Source organism: Euleptes europaea, chromosome 4 (assembly GCF_029931775.1).
Source record: "Euleptes europaea isolate rEulEur1 chromosome 4, rEulEur1.hap1, whole genome shotgun sequence".
NCBI classification, from domain to species: domain Eukaryota; kingdom Metazoa; phylum Chordata; class Lepidosauria; order Squamata; family Sphaerodactylidae; genus Euleptes; species Euleptes europaea.
The window spans coordinates 83,169,926-83,188,186 of NC_079315.1; the positions used below are offsets into that span (position 1 = coordinate 83,169,926).

Genomic DNA, 18,261 nt, shown 5'->3' on the forward strand with positions numbered 1-18,261 from the left:
TCCAAAAGGGTGATATTTTCCAGTAAGGTGTTTTCCCCTGTCAAGCAAGCATTTTTGCTCACTTGTTTGATTTAACACTCAAGGGCAGAGAACATTTTGAAAAGTTAATGTAGCTTGCTAGCTGCATACAAATGGCATCTGTTGATGGGAGGGGGCTCACAGTGCAGATCAGATATGGATTAATCACCTGCGTAATTGCTTTGCTGGATCCAAGCCCATAAGAGCATAGCCTGTCTGCCCTGGTGACCAGTGAAAGAAAGAAAAAACAACGTTTAGAAAGCAGTGTCAAAATCTAATGATAGAGTAATTGCTCCCCAACCCACTGTCATTATATTGATTGACTTATGGTCTTTGTACCCTTTTGAACTTATATAGTTAAACATCTCTATGAATTGCACTAAAGGTTTCTTTTTAGCTGTGGAGGCAGAAGGTCCTGAGCAAAGAGGATTGGACCAAGAAAGGGCTGGAAAAGGAAGTGTTACGGCGTAGGGAGGCTAGGAAAGCAGGTTGAAACAGGATCTGGCATGGAAGTTTGGCAGAAAGACGCTAAGGGGAGGACACTGATAGAAGACTGGGGATCAGCATGAGCCAAAAAGAGAGGTCTGCACAGGCTACAGGCCTCTTGGGTTTCCAAACATCCTGTTTCTTTTCTCTACAAAACAGAGTATTCTTACATCCCACAACCAAAATTTTATGAGAAGGGTATTTCCCGTTCAGTTTAGTAGACCTGTTTTCAAGGACCCCAGGCCTGCAAACACCTTCTTGAGGGAAGGCTTTCATAACATTCTTGCTTTGCGGTGTAGGACTAACACATCAAAGTAATTCCAAATGTGGTTTTTTTATTTGTGTTGACTAATTTTAATGATGGTAGCTTGAGTTTGTTATAATCTTTTTATTTTGGCTTACTGTTGCAAACGATGGTGAGAGGCAGTATGTTTTCAGGGCAGTAGGAATGAACTAGAAAGTGTTAGAAACATATAGTGATGGTTTTATGGGGCCCATAAAGTTGGACTATTAATGTGGGAGATGAGCTAATGTGTGCTCATGTTCGGGGGAGGTAGTAGTAGAATTAGTAGGTGTTGTAGTAGTAGTAGTAGTAGAGAATTGTAGAAGATCGCCTTGCAGCCCTTACACTGAGTGGTTTAAAAAAAATTGTTCCTAGCTTACCAGGATCAAGTAGGACTGATGATAAATCTAAATACCACAACACAAAACCAAAGTGGTAAAGAGGGAGCACATGTCAGTGTGAATAGTGAATGGGAGGGGCCATGGCTCAGTGGTAGAGCATCTGCTTGGAATGTAGAAGGTCCCAGGTTCAATCCCTGGCATCTCCAGTTAAAGGGACTAGGCATAGGAAAGACCTCCGCCTGAGACCCTGGAGAGCCACTGTCGGTCTGAGTAGACAATACTGACTTTGATGGACCAAGGGTCTGATTCAGTATAAGGCAGCTTCATATGTTCATATAGTTCATATAGACACTGTCCTTCAGTATTACTCCTCTGAAGATGCCTGCCACAGCTGCTGGCGAAACGTCAGGAAAGAAAATACCAAGACCACAGTCACACAGCCCGGATAGCCTACAAGAACCAAAGTTCCTGCTTTGTTGTGCACAAATTGAGATGCATATTGGTGCTTCTTGCCTGAGCTTCTTTTATCCAACAACATCATTTAAAACATGCCTACACAGGGTTAGTTTAGTGCACCCAATTCACTTTCATAGATCCGTTACCTTTCCATACAATAGATACAGGAATTGTGTGTGGTGCACAAGCTGTAGAGAAAGAGCACAAACAACATGCACACCCCAAAATCCAAGTCACATCATCCCTTCTTTTTGGAAGTACCTAACTGGAATTGTCGGTATCTTCTAATCAGACTTAAGGCTTAACTGTAAAGCCTACAAACGTAGTAAAACTACAATCCCTTGCTTTAGAACTGTACTGTGTTCAGTGGGTTGATCTTTAAAGCCTTTTTAAATGGCAAACATTGCGGGGGGAATCAGATGTGGACATCAGCATGTAATACTTCTAAGTGGCTTGTTTAATTAATTAAAATTCAGTTGCTGAGTTGACTGGGGGAGGGAACAACTCCAGGGTAAACAAGATAATGTGATAGGTATAGTGCAAAACTCTTTTGCTGAAGTGGAAACAAATAAATCAATACAATTAGTGGCAGAGATATAGGAAACATCATGTTTTCCTGCATCACAGCAATATATTCGTAAATTTCCCTAAATCAGATACCATTAAGAAACTATCAGACAACATAAATTGCATAACCTGTGCACAAGTATTGCAAAACGGATGACAATATTGACCACAACAGCCAATCTGGGAAAACAAAAAAATCCAAACAAGAGTCCTGATTCTGCATTTAATGAACGATGGAAACTATAGCTCATATTTAGACACTTTGGTACTCTCTCACTGGAAAAATAAGGCACATATAACGATGTATTTCCTACGTCAACATTTTTCATTCTTTGTGCAGGCTACCTGTTCACATTAACACTGAAATTACACTGTTTGCTGAACAGGGAGGTAGATGATATAGACATGATGAGAGTGTCTGGCATGGAGCTTGAAAAGACTGGATGCACTTAATGTGTGTACCCAATAGGTCATCATTGTCTTATGCAGATGGGTCACCACCATTCTTTTTATTCAAGTAGGATTTGTATAACATTCCAATTTGGGTGCATGGAGACAGTGATGTGTTTGGGGGTTCATTCACATGTTCAGTTTCAGAGGATTTTTAGGGCAAAAGATGGATCCTCACATTTCCACAATAAGTCAGTCTGATCATTTCTGGTATTTTTGAAGGATGTGTCTGAAAATATACCATATAAGCATTATCCTACAAGCTTTAGTTACAGCATGTTTACCAAACTTTCAGAAGAATGTTACAGAAAAAACATGGTTAGCTTAGAATGGAAACAGAGGAACAGGCCTTTGTTCTACCAGGTGAGGTGCAGTAGCCAGAGTGTTGGATCTGAATGTGGAAATCGTAGGCTCAGAATACTTCATAGCTGAAGATCTCTTCAGACACCTTTTGAGCCATCATTATTTGTCTGCCTAACTTTTTTTCTCAGAGGTGGTATGAGGCTAAAATACATCTTTGAGTTTCAGAAAAAGATACAAACATAATTAATAAATGGAGAACTTTTCTGTTTGCATTGTTTAGCTCAGCAGAAGTTGTGACGGAACACAAATCTTACAAAATATTTCTCTTTAAAGTAAATATTTCTTTTACACCATATCTCCGTTGGTCTGTGCTCTAAACTCAGCAGGGAAAAACCATTAGTACAATAACGTGGGAATCAGACGTTACTTTAAAGATTTTCTTCTGGGTGAGCATGTTTCCACTTGGGTTTTCCTCAGCCAAGGTAATGTACTATGAAATGCTTGACAGGTATTGCATGTGAGCAGGAACCTTCAATTAGCTTCTTGGGAGAAAAATGAAGTTGCATTTTAGGTTCTGATTGTACATTATCTTAGATGCTGTGATATATTGCAATTGCTGTCCAATGGTAAACTGTACATTCTGTTGTACCAGTAGTGCGTATAAATGAAAAGAAACACAGCTATGAGCATAAACAAAGAATTCAAAAAATGTTGACATCCTGCAGACCCAAGTATTACTCATTATTATTAGGACTGGGAGGCATTGTTCTGTGGCAGTTTTTGTCCTGCCTCAGAGGTCGGTTTCAGAGTGTGGTGCTGGTGGCCCCGCCCTTGGCTTACAGGGTTCTGCAAGGTTCTGTCTTGTCCCCCATGCTTTCCAACGTCTACGTAAATCTGGTGGGAGAGGTCATCCAGAGATTTGGGCTGACTTGCCACTGTTATGTGGATGACACTCAGCCCTATTTTGGGCTTCCAGCAGATCCCCCAGGGAGGCTGTGGAAACCACGAACTGGTGCCTGGAGACAGTTTTGGGATTCATGAGGGCTAACAAACTGAAACTTAATCCTGACAAAATGGAGGTGCTACTAGTAGTAGGTTTGACCCAGGAATTATCCTGTTCTGGATAGGGTTGCACTCCCCCTAAAGGAACAGCTTCATAGCTTGGGGGTACTGCTGGACTTGGGCCTCCTGTTGGATAAACAGGTGGCAGCAGTGTTCAGGGTGCCTTTCACTAGTTACTTTTGCTGAGCCAGCTGTGTTCCTTCCTGGCAGGAAAGATCTTGCCACTGTAGTGTTCAATTTGGACAGGGTCTTCCCTGGTCCAAATTGAACATTGTAGGAGAGCTCACCTCTGCATGTGTGAGGGGTCTTTCCAACATGAAAGAGGTTTCTTTACACACTATTAATCTGGCTACAGTGAAGCACCACTTCTCCTAAGCAAGAGCTTCAGTGAATAAGGCAAGGCACAGGCTTTTCCCTTGGTATGTTGTCATACAAGTTGCATTCCATTTCTCTTTCTGTGGCGCCCTTAGTTCATCCAAAGGGCTCCTAGGGCATTCTGGGAGTGTGCGGATTTTTTTTTCCAGGGCTATACTCAGCGAGATTTTTTTAAAAAAATTTTTGTTTGGGTAAACACAATTTGCTTGATAAAATCAATAAAGCAAAAAGCAAGTTCTTGTAAGGATCTGGGAAAGAGACAGTTTGCTATTCAAGCTCCTTGATGGAGAAGTGCTATAAATTGACACCTTATGGCACATGCCCTTTTCAAGCTTGTACCTCTGCTGTTTTTATTGTCATTAGACAGAACAAGTGATACCCGTAACATTGAATATATTTCATTCAGCAAAAATAGAGCTCTTAATCAAATAAAAATGTGAAGCAAACTGGCCCTAGATTCCATCTGTTCTTCATTTTCTCCTAATTTATAATCAGGAAATCCATTCGTACATGGCATATAATTTTTGTGCTTTCTAGTGGCTTATGGAATGTAACATTCTGCACACAGTCACATTTAAATTGATAACTGTCCAGGCGAAGTGTAATTTTAAAATACAGGCTAAAGAAAAGTTTAATCTCTATATTAGAAGGGCTGTACCAATTTTGCTGCTGCTGGGTTTTCCTGGGTTGTTTTGCATCTGAATTTAACAGAGACCTTCTTCTGTGCATTTAAGTAAAGGTGCCTCAGTAGAGACCAGCGCTTTCAGTGTGTAGAGGAGGATGCGGTTTAAGCATCTAGATTAAATGCAGGCTCTGCTTAGCTGCAGGCCCCATGCATGTATTCATCATTGATTTTCAAATGATGGGTTTGTATATCATTGGTTAAGAGTCTACAGTCTTGCATTCCGGGATCCATATTCTGCCAAAAGCATAACAATTTGGTGGCTGGAAGGAGAAACAGTCATTATATGGCTCCAAATTGCTAGCTGGCACAATGTGCCAAGAACAGCAGAAATCCACTGGTAAGGAAAAGATTGCAGTCACTCTTTAAAATAATTTGATGTTCTAAAAATACAAATGCAAGAAATGTCATCACGTTTCAAAATATTTTACATTAGTAGGTAAATACATACAGAGTTGTGTGATTGGTGTTTTGAAGTAGCACAGTTTATAAATGATGGGAAGGCAATCTTGCTGTTAAATTTTTTTGTAATACATATATTGCTTTGATGTGATGTAAATCATTTGTAGAAAGAATCTCTCTCCCCTCCCCCAGTTGTTTCCTTTCCCTCAAATAACAAGTTGGAAATTGTAGACTTTGGTAGAATATCAATATCTGTCTGTCAGCACACAGACACATACACATACATGGTACTTCTGTGTGTGTCTGCATGCAAGAGTTTCATTTTTACACACAAACCAACTGTTTGTTAATAACAAATAGCTCCTGTATACAAATCCATGTCAAACCAAATATTGTTTCGTCTTTTTTTAATCTCTCATTTCAAAATTCCTTAAATATTCCTTTAATCCCACAGTCCCTGGTGTGTCACCAGTAGGTATGTGTTTCCTGGTTCACTCTGGTTCCTTACTTTCTGATCCCTTCTGCACACTCCCTTCTTCTCTTTGCTCTCCCTTGCCCCGATCATGCTCCCTCCTTCTGTGTTCTTTCTTGTGCTGCATTTTGCATTCCTCCCTTCCTCATCTTCACGTGACTTTCTGTCGTTCACCCCTACCTCACGCCACTTCTCCAGAAGGCTTTGTGGTAGGATAGGAAGGCGGATAGATTGCAGCGGTGGTACTGGGACTGGTAGGGGAAAGAGCCATTGCCTCCCACAAAGACCAGGTGAAACTTCCCCCCCTTCCGCAAATGTCAAATATATGGACATGGTAGATTACATAAGAAGAGTCATGCTGGATCAGACCAAGGTCCAAATATAGAAATATCCCCTGTGGTAGCCATATCGTTATGGCTACCATTGCCATTTCCTAAAATTCCCAGTGGCTGCAGGCCCAACAAGGTTGGAAACCTGCTTTAATCCTTCCTTTTTAAGAAGTTCCCAAAATAATTTCACATAATTATTTGAAATTGATTTCACAGAGATAAACCAAATGTTCTCCTTGTAAAGCATCGTGTGCATTTATTTGTAAGTACATATATATTCCTCCATCACCATCTCATCAACGATCCAGATTAAAAAAAATTAACCTTAGGAAAGACCCAATTCCTTGCCCTACTGACTTGAGTCATAAAAGTATGTAACTAGTATGAAAGACTAATCCAATAGGAACTTTTCTGTGTACGCGTTATTAACACAGACAAGAATTGTGCAAAGGTAAATGGGGGAATTGTGACATATTTTCAGTGTTCTGGTGTTTCAGTGTTATGGAATTCAAGAATTATGTAAGTGTGGATAGGTGAGTTTAAAATGCATTCATTAATAATATGAATCATGGTTAGTAAACAGGGTAAACCTATTGGACAGCATAGTGCTTCGTACTGATTTTCCAGCTTTTTTGTTGCAAGTTCCTTCAACGCACATTGCTGATTTCATATCACAATGTATTCTTTTAACACGATAAACCTATTCCTGTAACACGATAAACCTATTTGTGTTGCAACATATTTGATTCTACAAGACTTCTCTCTGCCATAGGCTTATTAAGGGAATGACACTTCCAGTGGCCTATAGAAAACATGGGGCTTTCAGCACAGACCCAGCATATAGCCTATAACGATAAGCACACTTACTAGGGAGTTAGTCCCATTGAACTCAATGGGATTACTTCTGAGTGTACATATGAAAGATTGCATTGTTGGTATAGCAACCACCAGGAAAGCACAAGTGCCAAGGAAGAGAAGTGGGAAACCACTGGCCTGGTGAATATGCTCTGGGACGCACCCACTCACCCTTGTTTTGGTAGGCTGTTCCTTTTCTTAGTGGCATTCATGGGCGAGTAGGAGGTTCCAGCTTTTGGGGCTCGGAGAGGGCGCTAATTGCAGTGCTGCGCCAGCATTATCATTGTTATTATTGCCATGGCAGAAGAGAGGCACTGCTCCTGAAAGCACCAAATTAGCACAATACGGAGATGCTTGAATGTCAGGATGTAAAGCCTGAAAAGCCAAGACAGCAGAGATGAGAGAGAAGGGGTATTTTCAAAATCCAAACCAACTCCTCCTGCTGAAATCAGCATTCAGGATCAGGCTCTGAAGGTGGAGGAGGGGAAGAGAGGGAGAAGCATTTCAGAGTCTGCCTCCTCCAGCTTTCTTTCTGGAAATTATAGCCTTGCTGCACTTTTCTTTGTTTCAAAACAAAAACCCTGAAGTGGGAAAAAGTGAGTCAGGCTAAGCAGAATCCTCTTGCATTTGTCCATGAAAGCAACCCAATTCTACAGGGCTTTCTTTTGTTCTTGTTCTCACTCTCCCCCCCCCCCTTCTCCAGCTCTCTACGGTATTTCTGAGGTGAACTTCTTCTAGGAAACAAGCATTAGGTTTCTATTCAGTTAAATATTCAGGACTGTACAACAAGCTTGTAAATGTGTTAAATGTATAGTGATTAAAATTGTGTTTTAAAATTGTTATGAACCTTGAGGACCTTTGGGTGAAAAGGCAGTCTAAAAGTACACAAAATATATAAAATACATAAAACTTTCCATTTCTGGCAACTAAAATTCTTCCCAAAGTGATTACAATGTATGTTTGGATTCTAAGAATATACACTCATCTTTAAAAAAAAGTAAACAGTTTTATATTTACAGCTTGGAAAATAAGGCATTAATGAGATATTATTTATTACATTTATATTCTCCATCTTCTAGGAAGATTGGAGCAATATATACACAAGGTTTCCCTTTTTTTTCTCAAGCCGTATGAAGTAGATTAGCGAGAGAGAGACAGACAGAGAGAGAGGCTGGCCCAAGATTACCAGAGGAGCTTTCTGACTGAAGGGCGATTTGGCCAGAAGTCTTGATGGTATTAAGAAATATATAATGTTGAATCACATAGCTGCCAGGGCTATCACATAGTATCAGCACACACTTCTTTTGGCCTTGGAGAGACTTATGGCCAAGACAAACAGAGAGAAAGTGTCTGCTTAAAAGATTTTGGAGAGTCTGTGGACCTAACCTTGTCTTCTCCTTTCTTCCCTCGCCTTCCCTCTCTTGTCATGTCCACTAATAAGATGGTGTTTGCAAGATCTCCTGGGGAGAGATCTGCCCTTTTTCTGATATTCCTCTGTAAAACACCATGTGTACTGATGGTGCTATAGTAATAATGACTTACAATAGTTGGGAATGACGTGGAAGGATAAGTGTTTGGCTGGAAATTGGAAGAAAGGCAGGAAGATTGAATAGCTTAAACCCCAACCGCAAATCTACCTTTACCTGCCCCTCTGTCTTAAGCTTTCCCTCCTCCTCCCCCCACCCCCAGCTTCCTCTTCCTAGAAAAAGTGTGGCCAGGCCCACTTGCATGATAGGGAACCCAAGGACTTGTGGGGGGGACACCTCACTTTCCCCTCTATTCCCCTCCCCACACAATTGCCTCTTTCCCTCCTCCTAGCAACCCCCAATCCTCTCCCCTTTCCCTGCCTCATTCTCTCCTTCTCAGCCATTCTCAACCAATCTTCCTTTTTTATCTGCCTCCCATCTTCAGATATTTTCATTATTTATTTACTTCATTTATACTCCACAGTGGGGCCCAAAGCAGCTTACATTATTCTCCTCTCCTCCTTTTTATCTGCAGAACAATCTTGTGAGCTAGATTAGGCTGAACGTATGTGACCTGTCCAAAATCACCCAGTGAGCTGCCACAACAAGTTGGGGATTTGAACCTGGGTCTCCCAGACCTTACTCTGAAGCTCTGCTACACCACACTGGCTTTCATAGGGTGGCTGCTATTGCAGTAGCAAGCAGCCAGGCCTAGTTGAGTCATGGAAGTCAGGTGGTATCAAGTCACCTAGAGGTTGCTTCCAGGCCTATGGTTGCCAACCTCCAGGTGGACACTCAAAAACAAACCAAGGTATAAATCATGCTGTGGCTGTCTTCTTGCAGCCAAAAGAAGACAGCCACAGCATGATTTATACCTTGGTTTGTTTTTGAATTTCATTTGGACTCTCTAGCAGTTTACACTTGAGTAACGGACTCTTTAACAGCTTACACTTGAGTAACTGATTCTGAAATTGAATGGTGTGACTGAACACTTTGTATTATCTTGTTTAAATGTTTATTTTGATTTCAATGTATATAGTGTTACTTAAATAAGGGAAACATGCAACTGGCAATTGGTGAATATAATCTTATGTTTAAAAGCAGAGCCCTTGTGCTGATTTTTTGGTATAACTGTGGTTAATCCAGCATAGATCCATTGTTTACATTAAATTAACCTCCAGGTGGAACCAGGAGAGCTTCCAGAATTACAACTGAACTCCGGATGACAGAGATCTGTCCCCCTAGAGAAGATGGCTGCTTTGGAGGCTGGACTCTATGACATTATATTTGGCTGAGGCCTCTCCCCTCCCTAAACCCTGTTTTCCTCACACTCCACCACAAAATCTCCAGGAATTTTCCAACTTGGTGCTGGCAACCCTAGGCCTGGCCCCAGTGAGTTCTCCCTCAAAGGCCAAAAATAGGCCTGGAAAGGGCCTTGTCCACTCCCCTTTTACTGACAGAATCAAGCCTAGAATCTGTGGTTGCCTAGCAACAGCCACTGAGGAAATACATTGCTTAAAGCTGCAACAACAGCCACTGAGCGAATCCATTGCTTAAAGCTACAGGCACTCCTTTTATATTTTGGGTTTTTTTTAAACCCACCAAATCTTTTTTTAAAAAAGGTTTCATATTTTTCTGCAAACCTAGGGCCTTTTTCAGGTTTGTAGAAAGATCTTTCTTGCCTGTTCACAGCTCTGCTCACCAGATTTAAGTATTCTCATATTTGGCCAACTTCACTATTAGAATATAAGATGATACACCATCTAATATTCAACTACTATGTATTTTAGTGGACTGTTAAGTATTCTCATTCTATGTGGGTGTTTACTGTAGAATTGAATGATAAAATAGGACCTTCTGTTTTTTTCAGTGAATGCATTAACAGAATATGGACAGCTGAGAAAGAACTGTCACTTCAAATCCATCTTAGATCTTTTCTGAGTGTATATTGATGACATTTGAGTGTTGCTTTACATAACCTAAGAAACATCTTCAGTCTGCATACCGCTTACCTTTTGTTTTGCTGTCTTTGCAACCATCAACAGGAAACGGGTATGGCAACCCCCGAAACTCACCAGGTCTGCTGGTCTCACCTGGGAACTTGAACAAGAATATGCAAGCAAAGTCTCCTCCTCCCATGAACTTGGGAATGAACAACCGTAAGCCGGATCTCCGAGTGCTGATTCCACCCGGCAGCAAGAACACGATGCCATCTGTGGTAACACATTTTCAAGGCTTTTCCTCCTCCCCCTTCAGAAGGCACTCATGATCTATGGTAGAAGGGTTGTCTGGTGTTCATTGTGAGCCTCCACAAGCTCAAGAACAGAATTGGTCAGGCTTCCACATGTGTACACTGAGTTCAAACAATGTCCTTGTACGTGGGGTTTGAAGTAGACTGGATTCTTAAAACTGCAGGGCCCTGAGGTTCTCTGTGAATAAAATCTGTTCTCTTCTGAATAGTTTTGCTCTCACTCTTTCTCTCCTTCTTGTCTTTCTTTCTCCAGCCCTCTTTCCCTTTTTTTCTTTTCTTTTTACCACTTTTCCCCAGATTGTGGAAGTTTTCCTTAGTATATGTTATCCCATTGCACTTCAGCAGAAAAAAAAAAACAATTTATGACTTCAGTGAGCCCAAAATACTGTTAGTTTAATATAGTTGGGAAGAGAGACTGTAAGCGATAGACATGGAAATGCCCGGTGAAGTCCACAAATCCCACATTCAGAATAATCCAAAGGACTCCCCTCCCCCACCAAAAAAATGCTCAAGTGAGCCACTCTGCATGTTTCATAGAAGTAGCCATAAAGGAAGCACGAGTGATGTATGCATCTTTTCTCTCTACTTCTAGGTTTTGTATGAAGGGAAAGGGATAGAACTTTCCTGTCAGGAAACTTCATATCGGCCCTGTATGGGGACCATCTCCCCCTGGGCCTTTTTATACTTATGCTGCTCATCTGTTGTGACTAAGTGTTGGGACACTTGCTTCTACCACCACATTGCTTCTACCACCAGCATCCACCCACCCCCTTTTTTTTTTTACAGTATAGAATTGGGCTGCTGGGCGGCCTCACAGCCAACAGTTAAAAAAATCCAGGCCACCTCTGATGCTTCACAGTGGCACCCAGAACACTGCATAACGGGTCAGAGATGTAATTAGTTGCTTTATCCCTCACTTAGACAACACAGGATTTGAAATGTGAGAAGTGTTATCTCATGCTGACCTCTGTGCTTGGCAAACAAGCAATTTGGAACTTCCCCTCTCCCAACCCTTTTGAAATGTAAGGAATAGCAAAAAAGTTCTTACATGTTAGCTTTTAATTCCAATAGAAAGTTGCATACAATTCCTACTAGAATGTGTCCTTTCCCTGTAGCTTCCACTGTTGGCCAAACATTCTAAGCCTAAGAACTGTGCACCTGAAACTTCGATGCATACAGTTTTCATCCATCCTATAACTCTCTGCAGCATTCTCCTGCGTTGTTATTTTATTTATTTTGTTTTATTAGATTTCTATCCCAACCCTCTCCAGCCATAGCCAGGCTCGGGGCAGCTCACAACATACTCAACAATTAAAACAATATACTTGCCAATTTAAACAGAGTTTACAGTTTAAATTCTAGTAAATAAAACACTATCGGTGTTAAGTTATTACAACAGTATAGGTTCCCCAATAGAGTTTCTTCCATGCTCCGTTCTTCTCCAGCAGCCCTCATAACCGCCCCCCACTCACAAAAACATACTTTCTTTTTCCCCCACCCAGCCCTTCTAAAAATGTGCTTCTCAGGGCGAAATCGCATGGTCGCTTTATCCTCCTTTATTCCCTGTTTCAGCCAGGATTCAGCCAGGATCGAACGCGTGCGATCCTGGCTGAAACAGGGAATAAAGGAGGCTAAAGCGGCCATGCGTTTTCGCCCTCAGTTTGTCAGCATCTTCCATATCTTCTGGAATCATCTACTTCACACCCTGCTCAGAAGCGGGCTCATGTCTACCACTCCATGCTTGCTCAACACAGAGCTGCAGCCAATCACAATTGCCTAATAAGTTCACCTTTGCAATGCACATGTTTGCAGACACACATCTGATGCATTAATTCATGACATTTTTAGAGGTACCCTTAAAATACGTAATGCGTGAAGGGGCCCAATTCGCTGTGCAAGTTGCGTTTGCTTCTGTTTTCTGAAACTGCTTCATGTCGTGTCAAATCTCATCATGTTGCTAGGAGAAGACAAGACAGTTATTACACCCCACCCCTAAAAAGAGGGCCGATTATAAGATGCAGTTTGTTCTCACTTTTGAAGTGCATGAACAAATTGATTCTGGGGATGTTTTCATCCTGTCATTTTAGACTATTTCCCTTGTCACATGTGTCTGTCCCCCCACCAAAAAAATAAAATAATAATCCTCACCCATTTCAGTTAAATTCCAAAAACAATGTTTTCCATGATTTCTTAGTTTTTGTTTGTGGTAGCTGAAGAGGCATTTCTTCATGTCTTCCCAAAGATTAATTTTAGCATTGTAGCAGAGTAATAGCTATATTTTCATTGGACACCCTCAAAAAATAGAATGAAAAAGAAGTGAAGTTTTGTAGCTGTCATTCTGTAACTAAGAGTCACATTTTACAGTTATCCAAGACAGCAATTATTCTTTAAATAGAAAAAAACCTTTTTTTTAAAAAAGCAGAGTTTGTTAATTTGATGCTGCCAGCTTATGATAACAACACTTAAACGGAACTAAGATACTGATGAGCTATCAAAAGTGCACAAGACTTTGTATTTGTTACAAAAGAGTCACTAAAGGTACATCTTTCAAGAGAAACATAATATTTAAAGGTAGGGTTGATTAAAGAAAAGAAAAAGATCCTGATGGCAAATCTAAGTGATGCGAACTGAAGGGTTTTTTTCCATTATGTAAAATAGTAAGTGATGTAAACCATTCCATGTTAGCTGCTTGCACGATGCATATAAATTAACTCTGATACTCCAACTAAAACCCCATAAATGCAACACTCCTCTCGGATGCCACGAAGAGCAATAAATCCCATCTCTCATGGGGCTGCCCTCCACCAGACTAAGGAATGACACAGAATCTCCATCAAACGATTTATTCAGAAGACCCTTAAACTGATGATAGTTTACAAGGAGTCCTTTGACTGGCTGGGTTTCTGCCAGTTGAGTGCAACTTTACAATATGTGCCGGCAGCCGCTGGAGCAGAGGAGGATGTAGTCACGACTGACAAGACAAAGATCTGGGCTAAAAACTGCACAGGTTGGTCTTCACCCTGGAGACCAATGTTGGATTAGGAAAACGGGATGCTAAATGCAGAGCTTTGTTCCAGAATGAATGACCCTGTGAGCTCCAAGCCGTTTATCCAGAGCAGATCAAATTTTAATAGCGAGGTTACACCAGAGTCCCTCTATTGCAAGAGAGTCAGCCTGCTGTATTTTGCAATGAAGTGAGGCCTTCTAGGACAGGCAAGCAGCACCCTTTAACAGAACTACTTTTGCTAACTATGCATCCTCCTTCCTTATGCTGTCAGTCTGAGGATGTTGATCTGCTTTTGGTAAGTGAGAACGATGCTTGTTTGCCTGTTTTTCCCGCACTGAGTAAGCAGTTAAAATGGAGAAAGCTCGCCATGGGAACACATGAAGCTGCCTTATACTGAATCAGCGCTTTGGTCCATCAAAGTCAGTATTGCCTACTCAGACTGGCAGCGGCTCTCCAGGGTCTCAGGCCGAGGCCTTTCACATCACCTACTTGCCTAGTCCCTTTAACTGGAGATGCCGGGGATTGAACCTGGGATCTTCTGCATGCCAAGCAGAGGCTCTACCACTGAGCCACTGCCCCTCCCCAACGAGGAGGTTTTCTAAAATTAAAAACAGTGGGTTGGATCCTATAAACCCTGAACAAATTTTCCGTTTTCCTCCTTCCTGCTGCAGTCCCCTGCCCCTGCCCCCCCCCAAAAAAATCATTCCTATTGGTTGGAGGAACCTTTGCAGGAGGGGGAAATCTGTGAAAATTGAGGCAACCTTCCCTTGCATGCAAAGGAGCCCCTTCCACTTGAGCAAGGGAGGAGGCCAGACCAATCCAGCGTCCTGCAACTTTCCATCAGTTCTTACAAATTAAGGATCGAAAGGTGTTCAGTGTATTCTGAATGTTCATGTTAGAAGAGTCAGAAGCTCAGGAATATAATTTTTAGTATTGTTCTAGTGATTTCTTATTATTTCCTCAGCTGTGTTGTATCTATACAGAACATTTTATAGTTCTTAACAGCTTCATGGCTTGATTTGGGCACTTTAGTATCCAATACTAAGGAGATACAGGACGGGAGGGAGTTGTTTAGTGTGTTGCTATTTAGTATCCTTTAAGAACTTTTGGCATGCATAAGAATGAAGTGGCCATAGCACCATCTGCTGGTGAAAACCGATCATGCAGCCTTGCTGTACAGTATGGCTTCTTAGTTTTAAACACAAATGCCCTGACCATCTAAGGAGATTTCTGCAAGTAAGGAGGCGTCTGTGGGCACTGCTCTCGTTGGATAAGGGACACTGGGTTTGTCAGATGTGCATCCAAGTGTGGATTCCATCTCACCGCACTGGTTGCAATGGGAACCATTTGAGTGTATTCTTCCTTCTGCATTCTGCCACAACAAATCATGTGTGTGCGTCTATATATAAAATACCTTCTTAAGTGTAAGTGAAGCTGCACTGGGGAGAAAGACTGTTATCATGGTTTTATAACCTTTGGTATTTCAATAACAAAACCTAAACAATATGAGTATGCTATTCTATCCATTATTCACACAGCCTGTTTTCTGCCAATGGGGGGGATCTTATATGTTGCTCGTTTGGTTACCTAGGAGATTCTGATGTAATGAGTTACTATGGTGACAACTGGTCCCTTGAAAGATTGTATATCACAGGATTGGCAGAGTTCATAAAAGCTACATGATAAAAGATTAATTTTATAAATCTACGTACAATAGTATATAATATGAACTAATCCAGTTTATTTCAACCGTTTGGTGTCTTGCCATTAATATGTTTCTTTTACTTACTTTAAAAGAATCAGAGGATAAATAACTCCCAGTCTGCTCAGTCATTGGCTACCCCAGTGGTTTCCGTGGCAACTCCTACTTTGCCAGGGCAAGGGATGGGAGGGTACCCATCAGCCATTTCTACAACATATGGTACCGGTAAGTGTCAGCATAAGATGCAAGCAGTATAGATTGCGGTGGGAGAAAAGCCAGATACATGCAATATCTCTGTAGTCTTTAAACTACTTTTGAGTGTCATTCTGGCAGAAAATTCGGCTTACGAATACTTGGAATGAACGAAATAAATTGTATCCTGAATCGTAGGAAGAAATGTATCTGAGTTATATATTATCATAAGAAATTCCCTTAAGGAACTGAAACAGCTCCAATTTGCTCATGGGAGTTTAGTAGTCACTCTGATGTTCAGTAATAAAAACTGTCCAACATGATGCTGTGGTTTTTTTTGTTTTTTTTAAAAGCTTGCCATAGGTGCGTGCTGTAACACACACTCTGTATACCTTGCATGAGCAGTCACAAGTCAGAGCTGTTCCAGATATATTCTGCTGTTCATCTGATCTGCAGGGTCCACACTTGTGCCTGTATTGCTCAAACACATGTCATCTGTTCGGGCTGCTGTAAGGACAGGTGGCAGCATTGGCTGACACCTTTGCACTTTTCAGTAAGAGCAAACTGTTGCCTTACATGTTAGAGCCAGGCTGGATCATGTAGTGGGACATCCTTGAGGTCAAGGTCCCCAAGAGCTAGAAGAGCTGGAAGGCAAAGTCTGAAGTCCGGAAGTGCACGGCTCTATTGACTAGGCACAACAGAGGACCAGGCTCCTAGTATTTATACCAGGCCTGGTTGATCAGACTGTGGCAGAAGGTTGCGCCCTCGAGTTCCCTTCTGCACCTGAAGTGGTATTGGAGGCCTCAGCATGTGAGAGCCAGGATTGCTCATGAGGCTAGATCCTAGCCTCGTCTCTTTTGGGTTCATGCTTCAAGCCCCAGAGTCCCTGGCAGCACCATTATTTTCATTTTGCCTGCACCCTGTTCCACAATAGTCTGAATGGGTGTGTCCCTAACTTTCTGGGGGCCTTGATGAAGATTACTGGTAATTAATTGTGGTCTCCAGTTTCAGAATACATGTGTATACAGTAGCTAGATTCTAGTCCAGTAGCATCTTAGAAGCACCAGTGGCACCATCATTTGTGTATGGTGGTGACAATACATTCGAAACAAGCAGAAGTCTTAATGATGAATGAATTTATTGTGGAATAAGATTTAGTGAGCCAGAGCCCTCTTTTTCTGATGCAAGTGGGCCCTGGCTTGCTTTGCCACAATGCCATAATGCAATTTGCTCGTCTCTGAGGTGTCATAAGACTCAGTCATTTTGGCTGCAGCGGACTATCATGTACCTCTCTGGAATGCATTCGTAGAACACTGAGCAATTCTACGAATTGAATATCCTCCAGGAACCAAAGAATCTATTTTTCTAGCATTTGTGTTCCAGCATTGACTTCAGAGGACTGTTTTTTTGGGGGGTGGGATGGAGAGAGATGCAGTTTAATACCACAGAAGACATAAAGGCTTATTATAGGTTATGAAACAGTAAATGAATGTAACTGTTCAGCTCTTCATCAGATTTTGATTGTTTGTGTTTTCTGTTCTTACCTCTAGAATACTCGCTGAGTAGTGCTGATTTGTCATCACTCTCCGGGTTTAACACAGCCAGTGCTCTCCACCTGGGTTCTGTCACTGGCTGGCAGCAGCAACATCTACACAATATGCCACCATCTGCCCTCAGTCAGTTGGGGTAAGTCACAATGCCTGCGATTATCAGACATCATTCCATGTTAACGTCGTGGTGGCCTGACTATGACAGTAATTGCAGTTCTCCAAAGGAATCCTCTACTTAAGCAACAACCTTGTGGTTCCTTCCCAGTTTCAGGAGACAGCAGAGAAGGATTCCATATTCTCGTATGGAACACATTTCTTCTAGTCGTCAGCAGAAGGTGCAATTGGCTTGCAGGAGCAACTTCCTGTGGCCTCTTCTCATCGATGTTCTAGGTGTTGTGAGCATTTCCAGGAGAAGTGCCAGGGAAGAGAGATCCACACTAAAGTAATTAAATGAATAAACACCTAGGTGTATAGGGAGTCTAGTTTCTTATTAGAAAGTAGGACATAAACCCCATGGAGTCATAGCAGGTAGGACTGTAAGCCATGCGCCAGGTTGGCTCCATGTGGGTTTCAGTTCAAGATGTGCAACATATTCAACAAGGTGTAGTTGATGTCACCATTTGGGGGTGTCACCTTGGAGATGGTATGGTATGGTGTGGTCCAAGACATTTTGATCCATTCTAGATTCAATACTTCTCTTAATAGACAGCTCTCAAAATCTCTTCATCCACCTGAGTTATTCAGAGCAGCCTGTAAATGACCCCCAACAAGTTCTTCCAGAGTATCTTCACAATGGTGTGTGCTTTCTGATCTCTTTTGTTGTAGGTCTGGCATAGTAGGTAAAGTGGTATGTCATTACCAGGGTATTCCCATCATTCTTACTATTAGATTCCACAGATTAAAAAATCAATGCATACCAGTTCTATTGGCCCATTGATGCTGGCACTCTCTAAGCAATTAGCCATGGTGGTAGGGTTTTGGGCTAAACACAATGAGTTCGGGTCTCACACAT

The 18,261-nt window shown here is 41.7% G+C and overlaps 1 protein-coding gene across 10 annotated transcripts in view; it reads left to right on the top strand.

Moving 5' to 3' along the window:
* Positions 1–18,261, top strand: part of MEF2C (myocyte enhancer factor 2C) — a 199,881-nt gene that overhangs the window by 171,224 nt on the left and 10,396 nt on the right. For 6 of the 10 annotated variants that reach the window (XM_056848789.1, XM_056848780.1, XM_056848786.1 and 3 more), the window contains 4 exons: positions 10,593–10,765; positions 14,077–14,100; positions 15,603–15,732; positions 17,250–17,385. In XM_056848789.1, coding sequence (XP_056704767.1) covers positions 10,593–10,765; positions 14,077–14,100; positions 15,603–15,732; positions 17,250–17,385 — 463 coding nt within the window. The remainder of the gene's footprint in view (positions 1–10,592; positions 10,766–14,076; positions 14,101–15,602; positions 15,733–17,249; positions 17,386–18,261) is intronic. The other 4 variants (XM_056848788.1, XM_056848784.1, XM_056848787.1 and 1 more) reach the window with 1 other exon arrangement.